Source organism: Aethalodelphis obliquidens, unplaced genomic scaffold (genome assembly GCF_003676395.1).
Source record: "Aethalodelphis obliquidens isolate GAN/ISIS:26980383/991018 unplaced genomic scaffold, ASM367639v1 scaffold7, whole genome shotgun sequence".
Lineage (NCBI taxonomy): Eukaryota > Metazoa > Chordata > Mammalia > Artiodactyla > Delphinidae > Aethalodelphis > Aethalodelphis obliquidens.
In genome coordinates this window covers 2534004-2556404 of record NW_020837951.1, presented here as the reverse complement: position 1 = coordinate 2556404, position 22401 = coordinate 2534004, and the positions used below count along the sequence as shown (strand labels likewise).

The 22401-nt window shown below is 61.0% G+C and overlaps 1 protein-coding gene and 1 long non-coding RNA gene across 4 annotated transcripts in view; one reads left to right on the top strand and one right to left on the bottom strand.

Moving 5' to 3' along the window:
* Positions 1-25: 25 nt before the first annotated feature.
* Positions 26-19872, bottom strand: WDR5 (WD repeat domain 5). 3 transcript variants are annotated; one of them, XM_027104369.1, is made up of 15 exons: positions 19640-19872; positions 18897-18950; positions 16697-16872; positions 15903-16011; positions 15623-15696; positions 14848-14937; positions 14555-14644; positions 14338-14421; positions 10700-10755; positions 6702-6748; positions 4408-4483; positions 3745-3778; positions 3410-3484; positions 2801-2888; positions 26-1872 (listed from the first exon to the last, which is right to left on the bottom strand). In XM_027104369.1, the coding sequence occupies exons 3-15, from the start codon at positions 16775-16777 to the stop codon at positions 1772-1774; spliced, it is 1005 nt and encodes a 334-aa protein (XP_026960170.1). In that variant the 5' UTR covers positions 16778-16872; positions 18897-18950; positions 19640-19872; the 3' UTR covers positions 26-1771. The 3 variants fall into 3 exon arrangements, with proteins under 3 accessions (XP_026960170.1, XP_026960171.1, XP_026960172.1); XM_027104370.1 differs by lacking the exon at positions 19640-19872 and adding an exon at positions 19324-19502; XM_027104371.1 differs by lacking the exons at positions 18897-18950; positions 19640-19872 and adding an exon at positions 17078-17163.
* A 240-nt stretch (positions 19873-20112) lies between these two features.
* LOC113619531 (uncharacterized) overlaps positions 20113-22401 on the top strand; it is a 3077-nt gene continuing 788 nt past the window's right edge. Inside the window, exons 1-2 of the long non-coding RNA XR_003432415.1 lie at positions 20113-22128; positions 22211-22401. The exon at positions 22211-22401 is cut by the window's right edge and continues 788 nt beyond it. This is a non-coding gene — a long non-coding RNA (uncharacterized LOC113619531). The remainder of the gene's footprint in view (positions 22129-22210) is intronic.

The window sequence follows — 22401 nt, the reverse complement described above, 5'->3', positions numbered from 1 at the left end:
GAAAGGTAAAGAGTTCTCGCTGGGACACAGTTACAAGACAGGAAATTCTTTATTTTCAAAAAGAGAATGTATTTTTACATAAATCTACAACAGAGAATTCAAATGTAGAAAAAATAAACTATATTCAAGGACACGGCACTCTGCACGCATGCCCCTCCCCCCGGGGCGAGTCCGACACCGGAACCAACAAAACCCAAAGAACCTCAAGGTCTCGGAAATCCTGAGGCCAGGCCTCCGCCACCGACGCGGGGCCTCAGCGTCCCCGTGCGGACGCTGCCGACACGGGGGTCCTTTCGCCGGAGCAACTCGCTCCTACGACAGCCAGCGTCCGCACGGCTTCTTCCCACGTTGTGGGGGGGGAGAACGGCGGGAGGCTCGTTTCCAGACGCCGGTGCGACTGTCCTCTCTGGGCCACAGCGGCCGCTGCGGGGTAGGCTGCCGCTTCCCCATCTGCAGAGACCCCCGGAGCCCAAGGACTGGCCCCGCCGCCCGGCATCAGGCAGGGGACGCGCCTCCCCAGCAAAGGTCTCGGGGCCACAGGCGGGATCGGAACCCCAGGGTGGCCTGGCTGCAGGGAGGGGTCCCTGTGGACGGCAGCGGCTCTGCGACAACACTGCCCTGCAGTCCGGTGCGCCCCACACCCCACTCCCGCCGGCAGGAAAGAGGCCCCTGACCCAGCAAGCAGAGCCGCTGGGTGCGCGAGGAGGGCGGATGACACCCAGCTCCCTGCGAGGGGCCGGCTCCCAAGCCCGTGGGTCCCGCGGTTGGCGGCGGGGGCGGGCAACAGCCTGTGCGCCTCAGATCCGGGGCGCCCACACCCCCGCCCGCGCCAGCGTCCGCCACGTTCCACAGGACGACATCGCAGGGTCCCTGGCACCATCCCACCTAGGCCCCCCGCCTCCTTCCCGCGGCCCCACATCTACGTGCCGTTAACCCGCAGGGACAGCTGACTCGCCCTCTGCGGCCCCGGACCCCGCGTGGACAAGGAAGGAGTGGGCACATCACTCGGGGGACCTGTCTCGTGAGAAAAATCCTTTCAACCTCCTGCCAACTGAGACTTTTCCTAAAAGAGCCGCATGGAGGAAAGCTTTGCTGAGAACTCGGCTGCCACACGCGCACACGACCCCACCTTCATTACAGCCCGAGGAGCTGCCTGTAGTGTGACCACCCGTGGGACAAACGGAAGCCCTGAGTGTGGTCGCCACGCCAACAGCACAGGGGCAACCACCCCAAAACACAGAAGGCTTTTACCCGGACGTCAGTGCACGCCGCTCTGCGCTTCCCAGAAAGACTCGAGACACGTGGCTACTGCTACAGGCGGGACAGTGTCTCCAGGGCATCTGCTGAGCACTGACAGGGGCAACCCCCGAGTTCGGGCGGGCCAGGCTGGCGGCCAGAAGCCGTGGCAGCAACACAGCCGTGGTCACAGCGCTGGCACTGGGTAATAACATCGCATAAACGGTACAGAACAGTTACTGGAAAAACACACAACTCGTGGTAAATTGAACTTCACCTTTTTGTAATAAAAAATTAAAAATTTCTGTTGACTCTCTTTGAACACAACACAGACTAGGAACTCTTCCCCAACGGTGAGAGGAATTGGCGAGAAACTTCACCAGCAACTTCTAGAACCCTCCAGTGGGAGACACGCCCCAGGCAAGTCGTCTTCAGAGGCGGCTCAGGCCCAGCCCCTCCGGCCCCCAGGAGCCCCTCCGGGAGCCGCACCCCCGCCAGTCCGGGTGGGCTTCCCGACAGCCCCCGCGCGGCGGGCCTAGCAGTCACTCTTCCAGAGCTTGATCGTCTTGTCGTTCTCCAGGGCGGCCGAAGCGATGATGTTCTCGGTCGGGTGACAGGCCGTCGAGATGACAACGTCTGGAATCGACAGCCCATAACGGTTCCTTCCTTAGACCGGGCCCCTCCCCACAGGGCCCTGCCCGCGGTGCACTCGGCAAACAGAGCCCAGGGCCCGAGCGGGAAGACGGCAGGGGCTCCCAGCCCAGAACCCAGCCCGGAGGCTGGGGCGCCGCACGGGCCGGGGGCACAGCTGGGGGGCCGCTGTTGGTCTCACGGTGTCAACACTGCGCCCTCTGCACCTGGACCAGAGCCCGGGGCTGCCCCCCTCCACCAGCGCTGGGCCCCAGGACGCCCCGAGGGGCCAACTCTGTGAGTCCACCAGGGCGGGGACAGCAGATCCCGCGAGCTGCCACTTGGGGTTGGTCAGGTTAATGCGCTTGTAGCTTTTAAATAAAATGAACCCCAGAATTTTCCCTGTGGCCTGAGTGGCTTCAAACGAGCCTCTGAGCGTCCTGTCTGCACAGCAGAGGAGAAGCAACAGGCCAACGATGGAGGCCGAAGGCCGGTGCCGGCCTCCGGGGTCAGGCCCTGCTCCCAGGTGGAGCTGCCTTCTTAGGGAGGAGGGTGTCACTCTGATCTGATTCTCAACGGGCTCAACACCACTCTCCACTGAGCACGGGGGAAGAGCAGCGGCCCGGAGGGCAACCGGGTGACGGCAGGCATCCCCGCTCCCCGCGCCACCTCCACGCAGGACAGGCCACAGCGCCCGCATGGGCTTCCTGTCGGCCGACAGGAAGAAGAGGTTAAAGGCTGTGGCCTCAGGCTGCGGGAGCCAGGACCAGACCACCCCCCCTGCCGCAAGCAGCCCCAAAACGGGCAGCGTCCCCCAGTCACCCGCGGGCGAGGAGAGGAGGCAGCGGAGGCAGCCCAAGGTGCCCACGTGCGCTGGGTCAGGTTTCCCGGGGCACCAGGCGCAGGAGGGCGGCGGCACAGGTGCCGAGCTCACCTGTGTGGCCCTGAAGCTTCTGTACAATCTCCTTGGTCTGCAGGTTCCAGATGTAGACCAGGTTGTCCTCCGAGCCCGACACAATCCACTGGTCACAGACGAAGGGGGAGGGAGCAGGGTCAGGGCGCACATGTGGACGGACAGTACCCTGCACCCCACGGCACACCCGCCCCCGTGTGGGCCCCAAGCCCCTGCCCTCCTCCCGTGCAGAGGCTGACGCATGGCCCGCCACGCGTCTCGAGGCGCCTCTGGGACAGAAGCTGTTTCCTCAACTCCGTCGCCACGTTTGACATTTGCCGTCAGTCGCGGCTGGGCTGCTCGTCACCATCAGCTCCTCAGTCTGAGCCTGGGGGTTGGGCGAGGGCCGCCCGCAAGGGCAGAACCCACCGGGGACCGGCTCCCAGGAGGCCTCAGCATGACCACGGAGCCTGCGGGCCCCAAGCAGCCAGGACAGGACACCCCAAAACAAGTGAGAGTCATCAGCACTTTGTGTGGCGTGACTTCATTTTGGTTAAAAAACAGGAAATTCCTGTTTGTTTTGTGGGTGAGAGTACAAGGCCCATCTCAGGAAGGGGCTGGGAGCAGCTCCTGAGCTGGGAGACGACTTACCTTCCCTCCAGTGACGGAGAAATTAGCAAATATGCAGTACTTCTCATTCTTGTGGCCCGTGTACGTCTTCAGGCACTGAAACGGCCAGGGGACGTCAGCTCAGTCACGACCGCCCTGCAGCCCAGGTGCTGCCCCCGTCCAGGCATCTTACAGCGACTGGACGGCTCTGAAGAGCACCGGGGCCCCCCACCCCCGCACAACCCGCCCAGGTCCAGCTTTAACCCGAGTCGTCAGGCAACGTGCACCAAAGCAACGTGCAGAGCCGCTTCCTGGGCCCCTCCGGCCACAGCCCAGGACCCCACACGAGCCCTCTGCGAGCCCCGCCCGCCGCTCACCTTGCCTTTGCTGTAGTCCCAGAGCTTCAGCGTGCTGCAAGGCAGAGGGGGCGGGTCAGTGCGCTCTGCCACGGCCGCCCCACCCCCTCCGGGTGCAGGTGCCCCGCGCGCACGGCGTCCAGGGACCGTGAGGACACCCGAGCAGAGTGTGGGGCCTCCAGCATTTGTGGGTCAAGGACACTTTTCTAAAGGAAGCTACTCAGTGTCCCTAAGCCAGTAAGGGGTCCTCGCTGCTGCCAGAAAGGGACAGGAGAAGCCCCGTCCAGGGCAGTCCTTCCTCCTCCCATGGGGGCCGACCCGGCAAGCCCACTTGAGGGCAGCCCACGGTGCACAGGAGGCCGAGCGCCAACCACCTCCCGGGAGGGCGGCCGGTGGCCAGTGACATCTGCCCAGAAGCGTGTCGGGGGAGAAGCAGGGTGCCCGGGCAGAACGGGGCCCCGCACCTCGAGGCCACCGTGCCCGCCACCACCTCAGACAGGATGGGCCACGGTGACCACGGAGCCAACAACCTGAGATGCAGCCCCCACACAGACAGGCCCTCCCAGCGTGGCACCCACGTCCGGAGCCCAGCCCCAGCGGGATGAATCGTCTTTCACGCTGGGAATCCGGCCCTGGGGGGCGACGGGCCTGGCCGCACGCCACGCCGGGGATGGAAGCACTTACTTGTCCAAGGTCGCGGCCAGGATGTACTTGCCATTCGGAGAAAACTTCACAAACGACACGGGAGGGTTGTCATCGTCTGCATGGAGCACAGAGACGGCTGCCAGCGGGGCACTGGCTCTCCGGGAAGGGGGGCTCCCTCACCGCCACCTGCGCCGACACCGCCCCTCGCGGGCGTCCCCCAGGGCCGGCCACCTCCCTCACCCACTGCTCGTGCCAGCGTGAGAGCCGGTTCTCCCAGTGACCCCATGACACTAGGGCTTCGGGAGCGAAGGCCCTGCGGCCAGTCGGCCTCGGGATCACCTGCCTCACAGGAGGGAGTTTGCAAACACCCAGCTAAACCGAGAAACTCTCCCCCTGAGAACACAGTGGCTCAGGCAGGCGCTCTCCGGTTGCACGGTTATAGCGGAAGGCGTGTAATTTCTCCCCGGAAACAACCCTGGCGACGTCACAGCGCACCCTTGCTCCCGACACTTGGGGTCAGAGCGCACGCCCCAGGGTGGCCCTGGGAAGGCGGGTCAGAGGCCCTGCCACCCTCTCAGCCGCTGGCACGGGAGCCACGCCCAGGAGGCGCTGGGGCTCTGTGACGGTCCCACGCCTCCTCGAGAGGAGGGTGTCCCTGCCTGAGCGAGGAGAGCCCTGGGCGTGCGGCCACGTGTCCCGAGCACCAGGCGCGGAGCAGCACGCGCATCACCACCTCGGGAGGCCCAGGCCTGCCCCCCGCGCACCGGGGGCCTCTGCTCCCTCCAGCTGGTCCCTGACACCGAAAATGCCACAAGAAGCAGGCGAGGGCCACCCGGTCGCCGGGCCACATGGAAGGCCCCCCCCCCCCGCCCCAGCTCAGACGACAGGAGGCAGTGCCCAGAGGTCTAACCAGGCTCCGACGGCGAAGCACCGCGGGGCTGCCCATCAACGCCCGAGGTTCTAACGCCCTAGACCCGAGGTTAGAAACGGGACGGGACTCGGCTCCCCACCGCCCCTCCCAGTCCGGCCCCAGACCGCTCGCTGCTGCCGGCCGTCAACCTCTCTGGCCTCGGCTTCCCACCCAGCTGCGGGGCGGCTGCAGGGACTGCCCACGCTCGGCCGTCTGGGCACGAGGACACTTCCCGCCGGGCAGAGGTGGCCACCCAGGCCTCGGGGGGGAAGACAGCGCGACAGACACAGAGAGATGCCGCGGTCGGGGGAAGGTCGCGCGTCAGAAGGGTGGCCCCCCTCGCAGAGCAAGAAAACCACAGAGGCCGCTGTGTCCCTCCCCGGTTCTCCTGCTGAAGCCCTAGCCCGGCACCTGGGAGACAGCATCCTGGAGGCGGGCTAAGTTAAAATAAGGCGGGGGCGGGGGGGCGCCCAAGCCAGTCTGACCGGCGTCCCTGTCAGAGCAGGAGGTGGGGACAGCAGGAGCCCACGCAGCGGACGACCACGCGAGCGCACGCTGAGAAGGCCAAGGAGCGGCCTCGGGAGAAGCGGCCCGGCCCAGCCCTGACCCTGGACATCTGGCCGCCAGGGAGTGGGGACGGGTCTCTGCTACTGAAGCCGCGCAGCCCGCGGTGTCCTGTCACGGTGGTCCCAGCGCACTCTCACAGCCACGCTTGTTCCCAGGACAGCCGGGCGCAGGAGGCTCAGGTTGGCGCCCCGCCCTGGCGGCCCTGCCTGCTCAACGCGACACTGCAAAGACCTGCCCGCCGAGTCCGTGACCGGACCCCTCCAGGGCTCCATCTCTCGCGTTGCCTTCCCAGGCCCGAGGCCACCCTCTGGCCACACACCCCCCACGCCCAGCAGCACCAGCTGCCGCCCAGACCACGCTGTCCTTCCACTCCGTGCCGCCCTCCCCTCCTCCCCAAGGCACAGCCCAGCCCCATGTGCAGAGACCTCGGGGCCCCTTGCCCACTTCCTCCCCCCCATTTCCGCACCCCCAGCAGACAGGGCTCACTGAGGGCAGGGGCTCAACCCCATGTGCTGAAGGAATGACCCAAGCGGAGGGTCCGCAAGGCCGGGGAGGAAGACAAGGGTCTGCTGAGCACGGGCAGAGTCCGAGGGTCGTGCGGGTCCTTCAGAGGACACCGCCAGGCAGCGCCACGCGAGGCCAGAAGGGAGAGCCAATCAGGAAGGAGCGGATGGGAGCCGGAACCGCTCAGGAGAGGGGGAGCCCTCCCAGAGGGAGTAGGTCCAGCGGGGAGAGAGGGAGGCTTCCAGAGAACCACACACGGAGGGCAGGAAGCGTGGGAGAAGCCGCCACAGCCAACCCGGCAGACTGTCCCCTGGGACGCGGCCCCCCTGCAAGGGGAGCCGGCGGTACTCACCGATCAGTGTCTTCAGGCACTGGCCCGAGGCGGTGTCCCAGATCCGACTGCAAAGCAACGAGCACAGCAGGTGACTAGAAGCGGCTTCCTACTTTCCAGGGCTCTCAACGCGGATGTTTCAGGACCAAGCCACAGCCAGTCCTATCTCGCTTTTCCAGTCACCGTTCACAACCACTCCCTTGAGCCCTGGGGACCAGAACGGGCGCGGCACGTGCAGACCGCACGCGTGTGCTCTTGCTGCCTTCACCACGGAGCAGCGCGCTCATCGACAGCTGGGACAGCCGGGGGGGGGGGGGGGGGGGGGGGGGGGGGGGGGGGGGATGACCGGCCCTCTCCGCACACCCACGGCCGCGAGGCCAACAGCCCGACCTGCGTCCCTGCAGGGCTCTCCACGCGAAAACACGCCAAGCACACGGTCCCTGGGGCAGAGTGCTTTTTATAAAAACAGGATATCGTAGGCACTTTTCTGGACGTCCCCTAGTCCAGGAGCAAGAGAACCCACTCAAAGGGCCGCTATTCCCCAACGGGACGCGCCAGGTATCCCGTCGCTGCAACCTCAGTGTTTCTGTGATTTCTGCCAACACAACACCCTGTTTTGGGAACCATGGCGGTGTATTTGTGCGGACGCTTCTGGAGCACAGATGCCCAGAGATGGGGGCGGGCGTTGGGTCGAGGGCACGCGGGTTTTACAGGTAACGGGAACGCAGGGGTTATCGCCCAAGCGTTCACTGTCCCACCTGCAGCCCTTCGGAGCCAATCCCGCCCTGGGGGCCGCAGTAACTGTGTCTCGGGTTTTAACACCCAGAAACATCACTCCCCCACTCGCTGTTTGTTTTAATTCTACTGGCAGAGAACTCAGTTTACGCTTCTCTAAGAATTTTAAATTCACTTTATCTAGTTGGAGAGGTTCTAAATCGAACCGCTTACAGCCCAGGAGACGGGCGTTCCCCACCGCCAGGATGAGGACGTGCCTGGTCCCCGTCCCTCCCTCTTTGCTTTGTGTCCCTCTGGTTACATTTTACCATTTCCTGCATACAGGCCTCGCTCTCTTGTTAATCGCATTCTAAGCACCCCGATGCTTCTGTGACTCTTACGGGGGAACTTGCTCTCATCCACTAACTGGTAGCTCCCAGGATAGAGAAACACTGTCAATCTGCAAACAGTGACCTCACCAAGTGCCCGTCCACGTTCTGTGACCGGCAGGCTCGGTGGCTCAGAGCCTGGGTTCCAGAGCCCGAGCTGTGCTCCGGACCCTGGCGCTCTCGCTGACCAGCTCGGGGATGGCGGGCAGGGGCTTATCCCTGCCTCAGCTTCCCAACTGAGGAGCGGGGATGGCGACCGTCCAGTACCCGAGTCACAGGACGGTTATGAGGCTTAAATGAGTCCCTATTTGTAAAGTACAAATACGTGATTTTTAAGTTTTAAAAAACATACAGGGCTTCCCTGGTGGGGCAGTGGTTGAGAGTCCGCCTGCCGATGCAGGGGACACGGGTTCGTGCCCCGGTCCGGGAAGATCCCACATGCCGCGGAGCGGCTGGGCCCGTGAGCCATGGCCGCTGGGCCTGCGTGTCCGGAGCCTGTGCTCCGCAACGGGAGAGGCCACAACAGTGAGAGGCCCGCGTACCGCAAAAAAAAAAAAAAACCATATAAATGTTCCACCTACAGAGAGATAAGTCTCTATCCAGTTTTCACACAATGACTTTATCTTCTTACCACGTTAGCTAGAAATTCCAAATAGCACCAAATGCTGAAGGAGATGGGCATGACTTTTGCCCGATTCTAGCAGAAATGGATGTGGCACGTTAACCACTTGCTATAAACGTGATTATTAAGTTTCTGTTAAACAGTCTGTGACACTGGCCTATGTTGCTGGAGTTTTCATTAGGAATGGCTGCTGGATTTTATCAGGTAAGAAAATTATACGGATCTCTGCCTCCAATTTCTTGGTATAATTATTAGATTTTCAATTTCCTATTGGTTGGCACATTACTACAATCGTCTCATGACTCACAAACCCACTTGGTCAGGAAATACTACTCTTCCACACACTGTGGACTCAGTTTGTAACACTTTCCTGGGATTGTGACCTCAAGATTCACTAGTGAAGTGTCCTCCGTGGTTGTCTTTTTTGGCCTAGCAGTCAAGCTGGGGAGTTAGGTCATGCTGGACCCAGAAATGAACCGGGGGCTCCCCAACTTGTCCTGCGGTCCAGTTCCAGCAGCCTTAGCAGTTTCTGTCACTTAACCCAATTCCAGTGTAGAATCATAGGGCCCATATAGTTTTCTGCCCTTTAACCGCTTTTTCCAATCTCCGCCATGGTGACCCCCTTGCTCAATTTAGGGAGTCGGAATTAATCCCCGTCTACACAGCCTGCTCAGAGGTGGGCCAGGCATCCTCCTGCTCGTCCCTCATCCCCCCGAAACTGCTCTTTTCCACCCCCTTTTTATTTTTTATTTTCTGGCCATGGGTCGCACCTTGGATATCAGCTTCCCAACCAGGGACTGAGCCCGGGCCACGGCAGCGGAAGCGCGGAGTCCTCACCGCTGGACCGCCGGGAATTCCCGTCCCCTCTCTAGTTTAGTCTTGCACGTTTCTGCTCTTTCTCCTTACTTAGGCTTGTGAAGGCTGACCCCTTTGTGGGCCTTGTGAAGGATGCAGCTTATTTAAATTTCCCTGTCACTTTCCCCTTTCTCCGCTTTCTAACTTTACAACCTTCCTCCCCTTACTTTTCTGGCCTGCTTTGCCTTCCCCTAACTTCTTTAGAAAGCTTTTAGAGGCAGTCCACAAGCAATTCTGAGAACGTGCCACACGCTTAAGAAAACCAGCACTTCTGTAGCAGATACACAGCCTGTGGCATCGCTCGGCCCCGCTAACCCCAAGCCCCCTGCTGTCGGAGTCGAAGCAGCAGGCTGGACTCCCTCACAAACGCTTCGGCTCCCTGTACCCCTAGCTTCCCCAAGACAGCCTCGGGCGGCCGTGGGGCCTGGTGCCGGAGCTTTCTCAGCCTTCCCGTCAGCCCCACCTGCTGCATTTCCGTCAGCGTCTCCCCGGCTGACACTCGGTCTCTGCTTCCCACCTGCCCGACCCCACGTGCCCACCCTTCTTTTCCGAGCCTTGACTCATCACTTTGTCTTAGGTGTGTTTCTTGAAAACAACAAGAGTCAGAAGGGCTTTTAACCCAAACCTGACAGCCTTTCCTGGGGGTGCTCAGCCCGACCCCCACGGTAAGCGCCCAGCAAGCACCCTGAGCTCCGTTTCTTCCACGGTACTCTTACACGTTATCACTTATGTTACTCGAGTTTCTCTACTTTATTTTCACTAAACGTAGACAAATTTCTAGCCACCCTGTCTTTCTCCCGCGTAGCTGGGAAGTCCTTCTCGGGCCATCGGTCCGGCTGGTGGCTGCTGCCGCCCCACCCCCTCCCCGGTAACCAGGTGAGCTGTGACGCGCAACCCTCCAAGCCCAGATACCTCCTGACGCTTTATACCCACGTGGGCCGCGTTAAATTTCAAACGCTTATCTCCGCGTCTTCCCTCGCGTCTCTTAAAGCATCCACAGGGCACTTACACTACCAGCGCCAAGGCCACGAGCGCGATCCGCTGAGACTGGATGTCCCGCCCCCGCCACCCTGCCTCCTCACCCTCCGTGACGGGACCTGTTTTCATCCACCTGTTCAGGACCCTGACGGCCCCGATGGACACTCTCGGACGTTCACGTCAGCACACCTTCCTTCCACCTCCCCACCAGCGCCACGAGCTTGGGACGCGCCCCCTTCAGGGTCCACGGGGAGCCACGTCCAGGACAGCAGCGCCTCCCCGCGTCTCCGGCTGGGGCCTCGCTGCTGACAGGAGCCCCCTCTCCCGGCCACGCTCACCGCCACCCCGCCTGCCCAAGCCCCTCGAGGCAGAGGCTTCCGCTGGACGCCCGGAGGCACAACGGTGCAAGGGGAGGCCGTTAAACGCTTGCTGACTCAACGAAGTAAAGCTCTTTCACTTACCAGAGACCATCGTAGCTACTTGAAACTATCAAGGATCCATCACGATTAAAATGAACCTGAGGATGAAGGAGCGGGAGGGGGGAAAAGAAACTTACTGTCAGAGCATCAACACAGACTGCGCCTCACCTGGACGGCCTTCCGTTCACCGGCCCCCGACAAAGGGACACGCACCCTGCTGCATTCTGAGCGAGCTTTAAGTTCTGATTTCCCCAGGATGCTAACGCAGACCACAGGCAGCGTGGATAAAACGGTCATTTTACCTGGTGTCTCAAGCAGCCGTCAGTTTGTTTCACGACGGAAGACTGAGCCACAGAAAGAACACCAACCCCCAAACACGTCTTGAGTATTCGAATCACAAACTCGACCAACCCAGACCTGCTGGCTCCGTGGAGGCCCCACTGCCCAGAGCGTGTCTGTGGACCCGCATGGCCGTGGTGGCAGTGGGACCAGGGCTTCCCCGACTTCCATCGAACAAGGCAGGGAAGTCAGGAGAAGGATGCCCGCTTATTCAGACACTCCGGAGCTTTCCCAGCCGCGTAACGCTGAGCACCCCCAGAATCACAAGACGGCCCGGTTCCTGCTCCGAGGGCCCGGACACCAACCCCTGCGACACTCGAGCTTTGCAGACGGGGCAGGAACAAGATCCAGGCTGCTCCAAACTCTGTGCCCGGGAAGAGGTGCAATGTCGAGATCGGGTGCCGGGCCCAGAAGCCGACCTGTGACACTCCCACACCAGTCATTGTATCTGAATGCCTAACTGCCCACTACAGAGACAGGCGACATACACCGTCTGATAAAGAAATGGCAACGTGAGCAGTCCCCTCCTCAGAAGTGGTTTGCCTTTGCCTTTGTCCTCTTTCTTTTTTCCAACTGAACCTCAGTGTATACAGAAGGAATCACAACGTCAGAAGTAGAGTTCTTCATCAATTCCCATCGTTTTCATTTGAGTCCTGGGCAGGAAAAGCCTTTTTACAACACACACTCCCCGCTGGAACGCCCTCTTTCCTGCTACGTGTGATGCCTGTCCCATGGGGGGTCGCGCCCCGGGTCAACTTCTCGGTGACAGGGCTGGGGCTGCCCGCCTGCCGCCACGGTTCAGACCAGCGTCTGGTCCTCACACCACTGACACACGGTTCACACACTCCTTTGCTATGCGCTGTCCCGTGTAGCAGCTCCCCCGCCCTTGACTCACGAGATGCCAGTAGCATCTGGTTGTTGAAAACCTCAACATCTCCAGACAGTGCCAGGCGTCCCCAGGGGACAAACCCACGTGTAGCAGAAGCACCTGGAGGGCTTGTCAAAGCCCAGCGCCGGGCCCGACAATCTGCACATCTTGCACACTCCCAGCAGAGGTGGTCCGGGGACCATGCTTGGAGAACCACCATCCAGACCATCGAGGGGCCCGTGATGGAGCCACGTGTGCCACTTAAACTTCTTAGCCACTGCAGCAGGGGAGTTAACAGGTGAAACAAACCTGACAGGTTTTTACTTGACCCAATATACCTGAAATACTACTTCAACACGTAACCGACGCTAAAAGTTATAAACAAGACACTTTACGTTCTTTCCGTTGCACGGGATCTTCAGAAGCTGGAAGCCTACGTATTGCCCACTCCTGCATGTCTCAGCCTGCGGTGCTACCGTGTGTGGCTGGCGGCCTCCGCGTGGATGGCGTGGCCCGTGAAGGGCCGCCGTCACCGTCCTCATCCTGCTCCCCCGGCGGTGCTGACGGCGCCCCCTCCCCCCACTCCTGAGCCACGTGCTCGTCAGCCTCCCGAAGCCGCTTTCCCTACAACTCACAGCAGCGGATCTCATCACACTCGTCCCTCTGAACCTGCAAACTACGATCTGATCAAAGCCCCTCCGCTGGGTGATGACGAGCTGACACGGGGCCCCAAAGCCTGCCCCACCAGGGCCGCGCTCCGCTCTGTTCCAGCCACGTCCAGACAGCACCGCCGGCAGACCAGCGCGCGGGTGTGAGGGGCAAGACGGCCAGAAAGTCAGTGCTACCCAGAAGGAAGGGGGGGGGCCAGACAGACCCCAGTGGGGACGCCAAGTCCCGACTCAGACGGACAGCCGCTGAGCTCCCTGGAGGTGACACCTGCAGGCGCGCCGTGGAGGGAGAGAGTGGGCAAGTGAGGCAGACGCACAGGCCAGCAGCTGCGGAGAGGGGGCGGGATGGACGAAGGGGACAGCAGGGACCTCAGGAAAGCACTGACATGGGGGAGTCCAGGCAGGGGGACAGCAGCTGGACTCAAGGGGGCGGAAGACCGCAGGAAGCCCACGCACCCTGAGGGCTCTGATCCCCGACTGGCCTTGCAAAGGCTGACCGCTCGCAGACCCGGTGCTCCCCCGACACCTGCCCGCAGACGCTGTGGCACAAGCGTGCAAGGCTGTTCAACAGACGTGCGCTGCACTTCTCTCCATAAAGTGCAAGTCACAAGCCAGCGTCCCCGGGGGGACGACGAGAGCATCGAGCACCTGCAGGCACAGAGCCGGAAGGTGTCCGAGACCTTTCTGCGGTGCGCAAGCTGGAGCAGGATGCCGCTGTCCCGTAGCACCACCGCCATCCGACAAGGGGGGGTGGGCTGGAAAACACGCACTTAAAAAACCGAAACCCCCAGACGGTAGCTGCCAGCTGCGCGCAGTTGCCTCTGAGGATGGGAGCTCAGAAGACTCTGATTTGCTACGCGCTACGTTGCCTCTTGCCTTTTTTAAAAATAAGCACACATTACTTTTTTAAGAAGCAAAGACTTTAAAAATCCTACCATCGTTTGCGATCAGAGCCCCATCCCTGACCACTGCAACACAGACAGAACTCTTTCAACTCATGGTCTTCACTCCGACTATCTCCTGGTTACTTCACACATGCCCATTTGCGGCCTGTCTGGAAGCCAGCTCGGCTCAGACGGGGCCCCCAGCACAGAGGACAGAGGAGCGACGGCACAGACCCAGGAGGGCCCGGGGCCCAGACGGCAGGGGCGCCTTCCCTGCAGCCGCAGGCACCGGCCGTGACACAGGGCCAGCACCGCGCCAGGCAGCCTCGACCAGCACACGTTACGCGTCCCCCAGGGGGTCAGGGCTCTGCCCACGGCCCCGCTGGACAAAGGGCTTCCAAGGCTGAAGCCACTTAAAGTCACTCACCTCCACAAGCCTAGAACCTGAGGAGGACCATGTCCTCGTTAACAGAGAACAAACTATCTATACGTGACCCCTTCCACTTTCCAAAAGGCAAACCTGGCTAAGAAACCACTTCAGGCCCTTCGCTGGCAAAGAAATACTTTGGCCGTTTGTAAATGGAGCCGTTTATGACACGCATGTAGTTTAACCCCTGCCTGTTCATCCTGTGCGCTGGCAGCAGCCCTGGACCGCGCGTGCAGCACGCTCGCGGGGCCCCACCTTCCCACCGCCTCACCCACGACTGGGCCACCCGGCCCCCAGGGCCCTCTGCCCACCCACCCAAAGGTGGCTCCACGCAACACCCACGCTGCCCACGCGCTCCCGCCTGCTCTGCAAGCCTCCGGGCAGGGCCGCCTCCCCGCCCCGCCTCCCGCGGGCACGGAACCCTGAGCCCAGTCTCCACTCGTGGCCCTGCTGTCGGGCGAGCGCCGCGACCTGGCTGGGCGGGGGGCACTCACGGCTGAGACGGGGTCTGAGTGCGCGGGCAGGGTCTTGAGGCACTTCCCCGTCTTCACGTCCCATATCCTCACGCTTTCGTCAAACTGGAGACAGAGGGGCAGGTGGCAGTGGTTCTCCGGGGGCTCGGACGGGACAGACTCGCTGGCCCCCGAGCCCCCAGAGCAGCCCAGGACGGCCCCCGGTTCACCCCCGCCCCTGGGGAGGCCCCAAACTCACAGAGCCCGAGACGATGAGGTTGGACTGGGGGTTGAAGTTACAGCAAAAGACGTAATTGCTGTGTCCCTTCAAGGTTTTCAGACACTTTCCCTGAGAGGAAGTGTTGTGATCCTAAGTCATTCCCAGTGGTCGTTTCTTCAAACGTCAGCCGTCAGCTAAACCCACCCGCAGCTGACCCGCCACAGCTGTAAAGCCCCTCTGACGACAAGCACGGCTGCTCCCCAAACGCAGTCCCACCCCGAGCCCCTTCCCCAAACGCACGCGCTTCCCAAGGAGGGGCCCATGCAGCTCACCGAGCTCACGTCCCATATCTTCAGGGTTTTGTCATCTGAGGCAGAAACAAGGAGGTTAGAATCTGAGGACCACGCCACGTCAGATATTCCCTGGGGGAGGAAACACACGGTCACAGTCACTACCTCGGCAAAACGGGATTAGCCAGCAAAAGTCAAATCCTCAACGTCCAACTGGACATAACTGAGCAGGCCACGCCCTCTGGTTCGTGCTGACCAAACAGCCTGAACCCGCAGGCCGGGCCCAGAAGCCTGGTCTCCGTGGCTCTGCCAGGCCTCACAGCTGGGCAGAAACTCATCTGGTCAAAACTATTTGCTTGAAAAACAAGAGGCGGACTTCCCTGGTGGTGCACTGGCTGAGAATCCACCTGCCAATGCAGGCGACACGGGTTCGAGCCCTGGTCCGGGGAAGATCCCACATGCCGCGGAGCAGCTGAGCCCGTGAGCCACAACTACTGAGCCTGCGCTCTAGAGCCTGTGCGCCACAACTACTGAAGCCCGTGTGCCTAGAGCCCGTGCTCCCCAACAAGACAAGCCACTGCAATGAGCCCGCGCACCACAACAAAGAGTAGCCCCTGCTCGCCGCAACTAGAGAAAGCCCGTGCACAGCAACGAAGACCCAAAGCAGCCAAAAATCAATTAACTAATTAAAAAAACCCCAAGAGACAAGTAACTATCCCAAAAATTGGGGGCAGGGAGGTTCAATCTTAACCTGACAAGCCCGGAGATGGGCCCCAACCCACGTCCAGCAGCAACTTCGGCCCAGGTTGAGACCTACCAGCTTGTGACCAGAGATGGTTTTCTCAAATTTCCCATCGTATGCTCCCCAAATCTTAATGAGTTTATCTGCAGCTGAAAAAAAGGAATGAAAAGCAACTGAGGTCTCCAGTCATCCAGGGGCCAAAATCTGGGCTGCCCACAACACAGCCTCCCCTAGGGAGCCGCGGTCCTCGGCACCCACCCCCAGGCCTCCCCCCTGGCCCAGGCCCGTCCCTTCAGAATCACAACCGGCACGGGCACATCGAGGGGACACGCAGGGAAGCCCCAGGGGCACCTACACGAACTCGCCAGCCACTCCCCATTCGGGCTGAACTTCACGGAGGACACAGCTTTCGTGTGGCCGGCCAGGGTGAACTTCAGAGCGTAGTTTGGTTTGACAGGTGTGGGCTGTTCAGGAGAGAGCACTAGTCAGCGAAAAGTAACCACCACTGTCCAAACCCACTGATCGCCAGTGTGGAGCTGGCGCCCAGGCCGAATTTCACGCTCACACCTACCCTGTGACGGCGCTTCCCAGAGCCCTCGTCCACCGGGGTGCACCCGCATAACCCCGGGCTCCGCGCGTCCCCTCACAAGCCCTGCCTCTCCTGAAGCCCCCGTCACCCAGGCCGCCCTCCAGGCAGTCGCGCCAGTGCAGCTGGAACCTCTGGCAGCCCCAGCCCTGCTTCGGCAGCCCACCCACCCGAGGTCAGGCTCCCCGACGCACACCTGAAGGCCTGCGCCCTTGGTGAGAGGCCCGCCTGCGGTCTACAGGAGGGGTTTGCACACCCGCCCTCCGCAGGGAACTGTGCGGGCCAGGGGCGAGGTGCTGAACAAGAGGCATTTCCCAGGTCCCACACAGACTCTTACGATCAAGACCAAGGATGCGTACTGCTGGTGAAGCCCCCTCCCCAGGTGACAGGTTGGGAATCCCCGACACGGCCCACATCAGCACTGGACTGGCTGGGAATGTAGTTTGGAGTAAAAACTGGCAATATTTAAGTGGGGGGTGGGGAGGGGAGGGGAAACAGTTCCGGGCGTGAACTATTCCCGAGGGTCTCCCAGCCTTCGTGCCCAGGAGCCCACAGGGACGTGCCTTGCTCTGCGTGGCCGACGACGACGGGGTGGGCTGTGCTCGGGCGGCCTCAGCCTCGGGCTTCTTCTCCTCGGTTGCCATGGCTCTGCAGCCCACCAGGCAGGGCGACGCGGGTAGAGAGTTCACAGCTCCGAGTGGAGGACGCACAGTGGCAAGGGCTGTCTGCTAATCCAAACCTGCAGTGGGGGACCGAGGCCAACAGACAAACCACACTTCAAAAATTAATTTCCAGGAAAAAGAATTTTAAAAATCTGACCACCTCACTGAGCCCTGCAGCAGGTGCCGTTCCAAACTAAGGGTCCTCTGCACGTAACTCCTCGCTAGTCCTTTGCAGGTACTCTGCTGCTCTCATCCCTTCTGTGATCAGAGTCCAAGACCCACCTTCAGGGGTGCTTCCTATCTTGTTACCGCATGTCTGAAATGCAGCACAGTCCAGGCAGACAAAACGTAATTCTCTTCAAAGAGTCCTTGATACATTTAAAAAAAAAAAAAAATCAACCAAAGACTTCTTGTCAGGAAGCAAACACGCCAAATTACAGGAGACTGAGCTACGGGGTGCAGAAGTTTGGGAACTCATCCAAATCCTTAAATGCATCCCAAGTGATGCAAAAGTGCTAACAGCCATGTTTGAAAACACAAGAGCAGGCCCCAGTGGTCCACACCTCCCGGGGACTCCAAGGTCACCACGTGTAGGCGGCAGACACAAGGCTGCTTCCAAAACGCTAACAGCCGAGAGGTTCTCCATCCCTGGTGAAGCAACGACAAGACACAGCCGGAAAAGCACAGACTGGAGCCAGCCCCGCCTGCTGGAGTCGCCAGCGCTAGGCTTCCTAAAAGCAACCTGAAGTACGCAAGGACACTCTGCAAGCAAACTCACTGCAGAGGAGGGAAAGAGACTGCAGCTCAATTAGGTTTCGGCATGAAGACGGGAACCCCTCAAATGCTGCATGGCAAGAGACTGGTTTCCTCTATCACAGGAGTAGACTCCGCGACTTGGACACGTGGCACAGAAGCACACCAAGTGACTCTGAAACGAGGGAAGGCGCCTTTCCAGAGGAGAGCCACCAAGACATCCTGCAAGCATCACTGGCCAGCCGACTCCCGGAAGCTGACACCACCATTAATCCAACGCGTGCACACCTTGTAAATTCTAGCTCGGCGCTTAAAACTGGAAGCTTGCACGGGCTCCTTGTCGCACCAAGGCGGGACAGAAGCCATCAAAAAGAACACGTCCCCAAGTCTTCATCCAAGAGGAGGGGAGCGAAATCACAATGCAACACAGCTGTGCAGAGCACCCCGTGAGGCCACAGCTGTTACCTGCAGCAAGGATCCCGGCCCAGGAACGGATCCGGCAGCACTCGAAGCCCAAGCAGTAGGGTGGGGTAGGGGAGGGGCAGGTCAATGAAGCTGCGGGGTGGGGGGGGGGGTGCAAAGTGCTGGCACGAAGCTGGCGCTCCGGAAACGCCGCCTACCTGGCGACTAGCTTCAGCGCAAGCAGGCCGCGCCAATTAACCCAGGTGCTGCCTTCCCCTGGGTGGGCCGGACAAGTGGGGGGAAAGGAGCCAAGGACGAGAGCTGGATGGTCTGTTTCACAGAACCTAGCATCTGAGAAAGGCAGACCACAACTAGGGCTGAGAGGAGGGAAGCCCGGGGCGCGTCCAACCTAAACACCAGTGGGAACTGAAGAGGCTCCACGTGGGGTGGAAAGGGCAGCCCAGAGGCCTCAGCAGCTCCTTCTACAGTAAAAATCAAGACCCGCCAGGAGGTGTGGTGTGACTCCCGCAAACTTGCTGCCCTCAGGTGAGGAGCTGGGAATACATACAACAGGTGGTCTTACAGAAAAGGTGCCCAGCCCCTCCCAGCTCAACCCCTGCCAGCAGAACATTAACACACAAAAAACCAACACAAAAAATTCAGCAAACTTTTAGAAACACAACTTCTCGACTCAACGTTTGCAGCCGGCCTCCAGATCACTTGCTACCTGCTCCCTCTTGGGACCTAGGTGAGCCACACCACCCAAGGCTGAGCGTCCGAACTTCTTCGGAGAGCTTCGGAGTAAAATGCAAATTACTAGGCTCCACCCCAGAGACTGGGCCGCTGGGTGTGGGAAGACTGGCGGTAACGAGGCCCACTGAGAGCGAGGGAACCCGGCTCTCCGCACCCCACCTGGATTCTCAGACACGCGGGCGTTCTGGCTTACCTCTCCGCCTCCTACGGGGCCGGGCCAACCTCAGAGGCAATGTCGACAGCGGACCTGGGCGGGTAGAAACGGGGTGAGAGGACTACCAGGGAGCATCTTCCACATCCCCCAAAATGGCTCTCGCAGGCCAGACTAGAAGGGGTCTGAGACTCCACAGCAAGAGCGTGGTGGTCTCTCCCTTCATGCCGGCAGCCCCGCACCCCTGGGGCCCCGGGCTCGCGCGGGGGGAGATGGGGCCTGGCTGCCCCCGGCTGGGGGTGAGCAGCTGGTTAGGGTGAGGGCGCCTTTGCAGCAGAGAAGAGCGGACAGCGCGCCACATCCAGGCACTGGATGGCTCGGTGGCCCAGAGGGCTTTCTCTGGAGGCAAACGGGGGACGCACGCCGGCTGCAGGAGGAAGTCGCAGTCCCGGGTCCGGGGGCTTGTCACCTGACCGCTGGGGGCGGGAGAAGCCGGGGGTCCCCGGGGCTCGGCGGTCCGTGCGGGTCCGTTTGGGGCTGGTTCGGGTCAGGGGAGGGGGCCGCCGGGGCCCGGTCGCTCGGCGGGGAGGAGGGGCGCAGAGCGGGCACCCGGAGGCGAGGCAGAGGGCGCGGGGCTTCTGCGCCGGGAGGCCCGGCGGGGCTGAACCGGCGCCGGGCCGGGCCCGCCGGAACACGTGCGGCGGCGGGCGGCGCGGGGGGAGCTAGCGTCTGTCCCGGTCCCGCACCCCCGGGGCGTGCCTGCCGGCCGGGCGGTCGCCACTTACCTGCCGGGCGGCTGGGGGACGGGGGCGGGCGCTCAAGGCTTCGCGTCGGCCGCCGCCTGGGCGGGAGCTCAACTAGGCGGTGTGGGGAGCAACAGTGCGCGTGCGCGCGCGCGCGGGGCGGGGACTGCTGGGGCGGGGCAAACGCACAAAGCCGGCCTCTCGGAGGGCAGCTACGGCGAGCGGAGAGGAGCAGAACGCCTCGGCATGGCTCAACGCCTTAAAGGGACAGTGTGCTGCCCGTGCCTCCTGCTTACAGGCGTTAACCCCAAAGGTGGCCGGTTCCAGCCCTTCTCCTGCACTTTCTGAAAACTGAAGTAGGAAGAAGATACATAGAGGAAATGCTCATGTGCCCCTCGATTGTCCACATCCTGAGCTCGCCCTGCAGCAGCGCCCAGGGAGGAGAGAGCACCCCGCCCCCGAGATTCGCGGGGCGGCGGGGCCCTAACGTTTCTCCTGGGCTGGGGCACCTGTGCGGTCGCGTCCCTCCGTCGTCGCGCACGCTGGGGAGCGGCGGCTACGGCGTCCAGAGCGTCCGACCGGCCCCGGCGGTGTCTCCGCGTGGCGTTTCCATTAATCTCGGGACACCCCCGTACAGGGGCCCTTACCTTCCAAGTTTGAAACGAAGAACCTGAGCTCCAGAAGGTTCAGAACCCGGGCTCTGGGAGCTGCGTCCCCCGCACTGCGCCCACCAGCTCTCCCGCAAGGCCGGCGGCCGGGTTATCCGGGTCTTCCCGATCCCTCCGTGCGGAGAGCCCGCGGGGCGCACCTGCTCCCTCCTGAGCCCCCAGCGCGGAGATGCGAACAGTCACTGCGTGCGGGCTGCTCTGCTGTCTGCAGGGTGATGGCCCAGACAGGTATTACCACCTCCAGTTACAAGTGGGGAAGGGGAGGCCTGGAGAGGAGGGCTCAGGGACACAAGGAGAACCCGGAGCCGGCGTTCTGACCCCAAAGCCTGCGCATTCTCACCCCACTGCCCTACTTCTGCTACCCACATAGGTCTTAGGGTCGTGGATGTTCTCCGCAGCCCCATTCAGGCCCGTGGGTAGAATGACATGCAGTCTCTTATTTCCCAACTAAAAATGGGAACACCAGATATGACACAGGAACCCGTGCAAACAAAAGGACAGCGCATTTTAAATGGAAATGACCCGGGAAAATGAGTTGTGTGGTTGTCATAGATACAGGAGCCACGATTGACAAGCCGGCTGGAGTGCCCCTCCCAAGAAGGATGTGGGGGGGGGGGGGGGGGGCGGGGGGAAGCAAAGTCCCAGTTTGGCCCCGCCTGGCCGGATGTGGAGCTCTGTGCCCTGCAGCCCTAGTCATCTTAGGCCAGGTGCCCTGGAGCATGAGGCCTTGACTACAAAAGGTAACAAAATCAGCTCCGGATGAAAAAGGGTATCTGCATCCACCAGGCTGCCTGGGCCGGAAACAGAGCCCATTACGTAGACCCCTCCCTCACCTCTCAGACAGCTCTTAGAGCCATCCTCTTCCCTCCCTCCATCCCTACCCCAGTCCCACCTCCCAGCTGGCCTCTTCCAAACCTCTCCGAAGCACTGTCAGAAGAACTTATAAAACCCCAGGTCTGATCTGTCACTCCTCAGTTTACGACTCAGAGCCGGCTTCCCATTGCCCTCGGGTCCAAACCCAGTCTCTGCTGGCGGGGTTTACCAGACTGGCCTCCCCCTGTAGCCTAATGCCACCCCCAAACTGTGCACCCCGGATCCCAGCCCCAAATCGGAAGTACTTCCTGACCCTGGAACTCAACTCAAACCAGGCTCCCAGGTAAATCGGTCTTGCCTTCCCCCCCGCCCCCAGGAGATAGAGACTTCCAGTTAAAATGAGAAAATCTTCTAAATCTGTTGAGTGTTTTTGCGGTCATAGCCAAAATCCTGAAAGCAAATAACATAGCCAGTAAAGCAATTTAACAAAAGCAGGTGATTTGTTTATTGTCTTAAGTTTTAAATCCTTTTACAACCCTCCCCAAATGCGGTCAGGCTCAGAAAAATCACAAGTGGAAAGGGAAGGGAGAATAAAAACTAGAGAAGGAGAAAACTTTCTGGAGATTTGTTTTTTAGAACATTTATCACGGTGCTTTGGCCAGCGGCAGCTAAGTGGCAAAGGAACCTGTTTCCATGAACGATTCTATAAATACAACACATCCAGGCTGTCCCATCAACCAGACAACCGGAGCATGTCTGGGCACCTCCCGACTCACCCAGCTCCCTCCACCAGGCTCTCCTGCTCTCAGGGCACCCTTCCCACCGACAGCCAACGTCCATCCGCTTGGGCTTCCTCCCCCGAGCCCCAAACCTGGTGAGTCTTCCTGGCTACATTTTCACGGCTCCCAGCTCCTCCTCAGCAGAAACACTCTTCTTTCATCGTAATTCCTCGTCCAGCGTCTCCTGGCTGAGCTGCGTCGGGGTCCTCATCACAGCACTCTGCGCAGGTGGCCCAGGATGAGAGAAAGCACCTGCGTGCTTTATTCTTTAGTAAGTTTGTTACATGTTACCTGCCTGCACCTGCACCTTCACAGCAAGCCTGTGAAGTAAGTGCCTTTATTCCTTTTCACAGTGAGGAAACTGAGGTTGAGAAGCTTCCCAAGGACCCATAGGCGGTAGGCGCAACCATGGACTTCAGGGCTGGAAAGGCCGAGGCTGCACTCGCAACCACCATACTACACAATACACACCCAGTGGTGCTTATCGGATGGACGGCTGGATGGATGGATGGTGGGTGGATGGATACATGGACAGATGGATGGA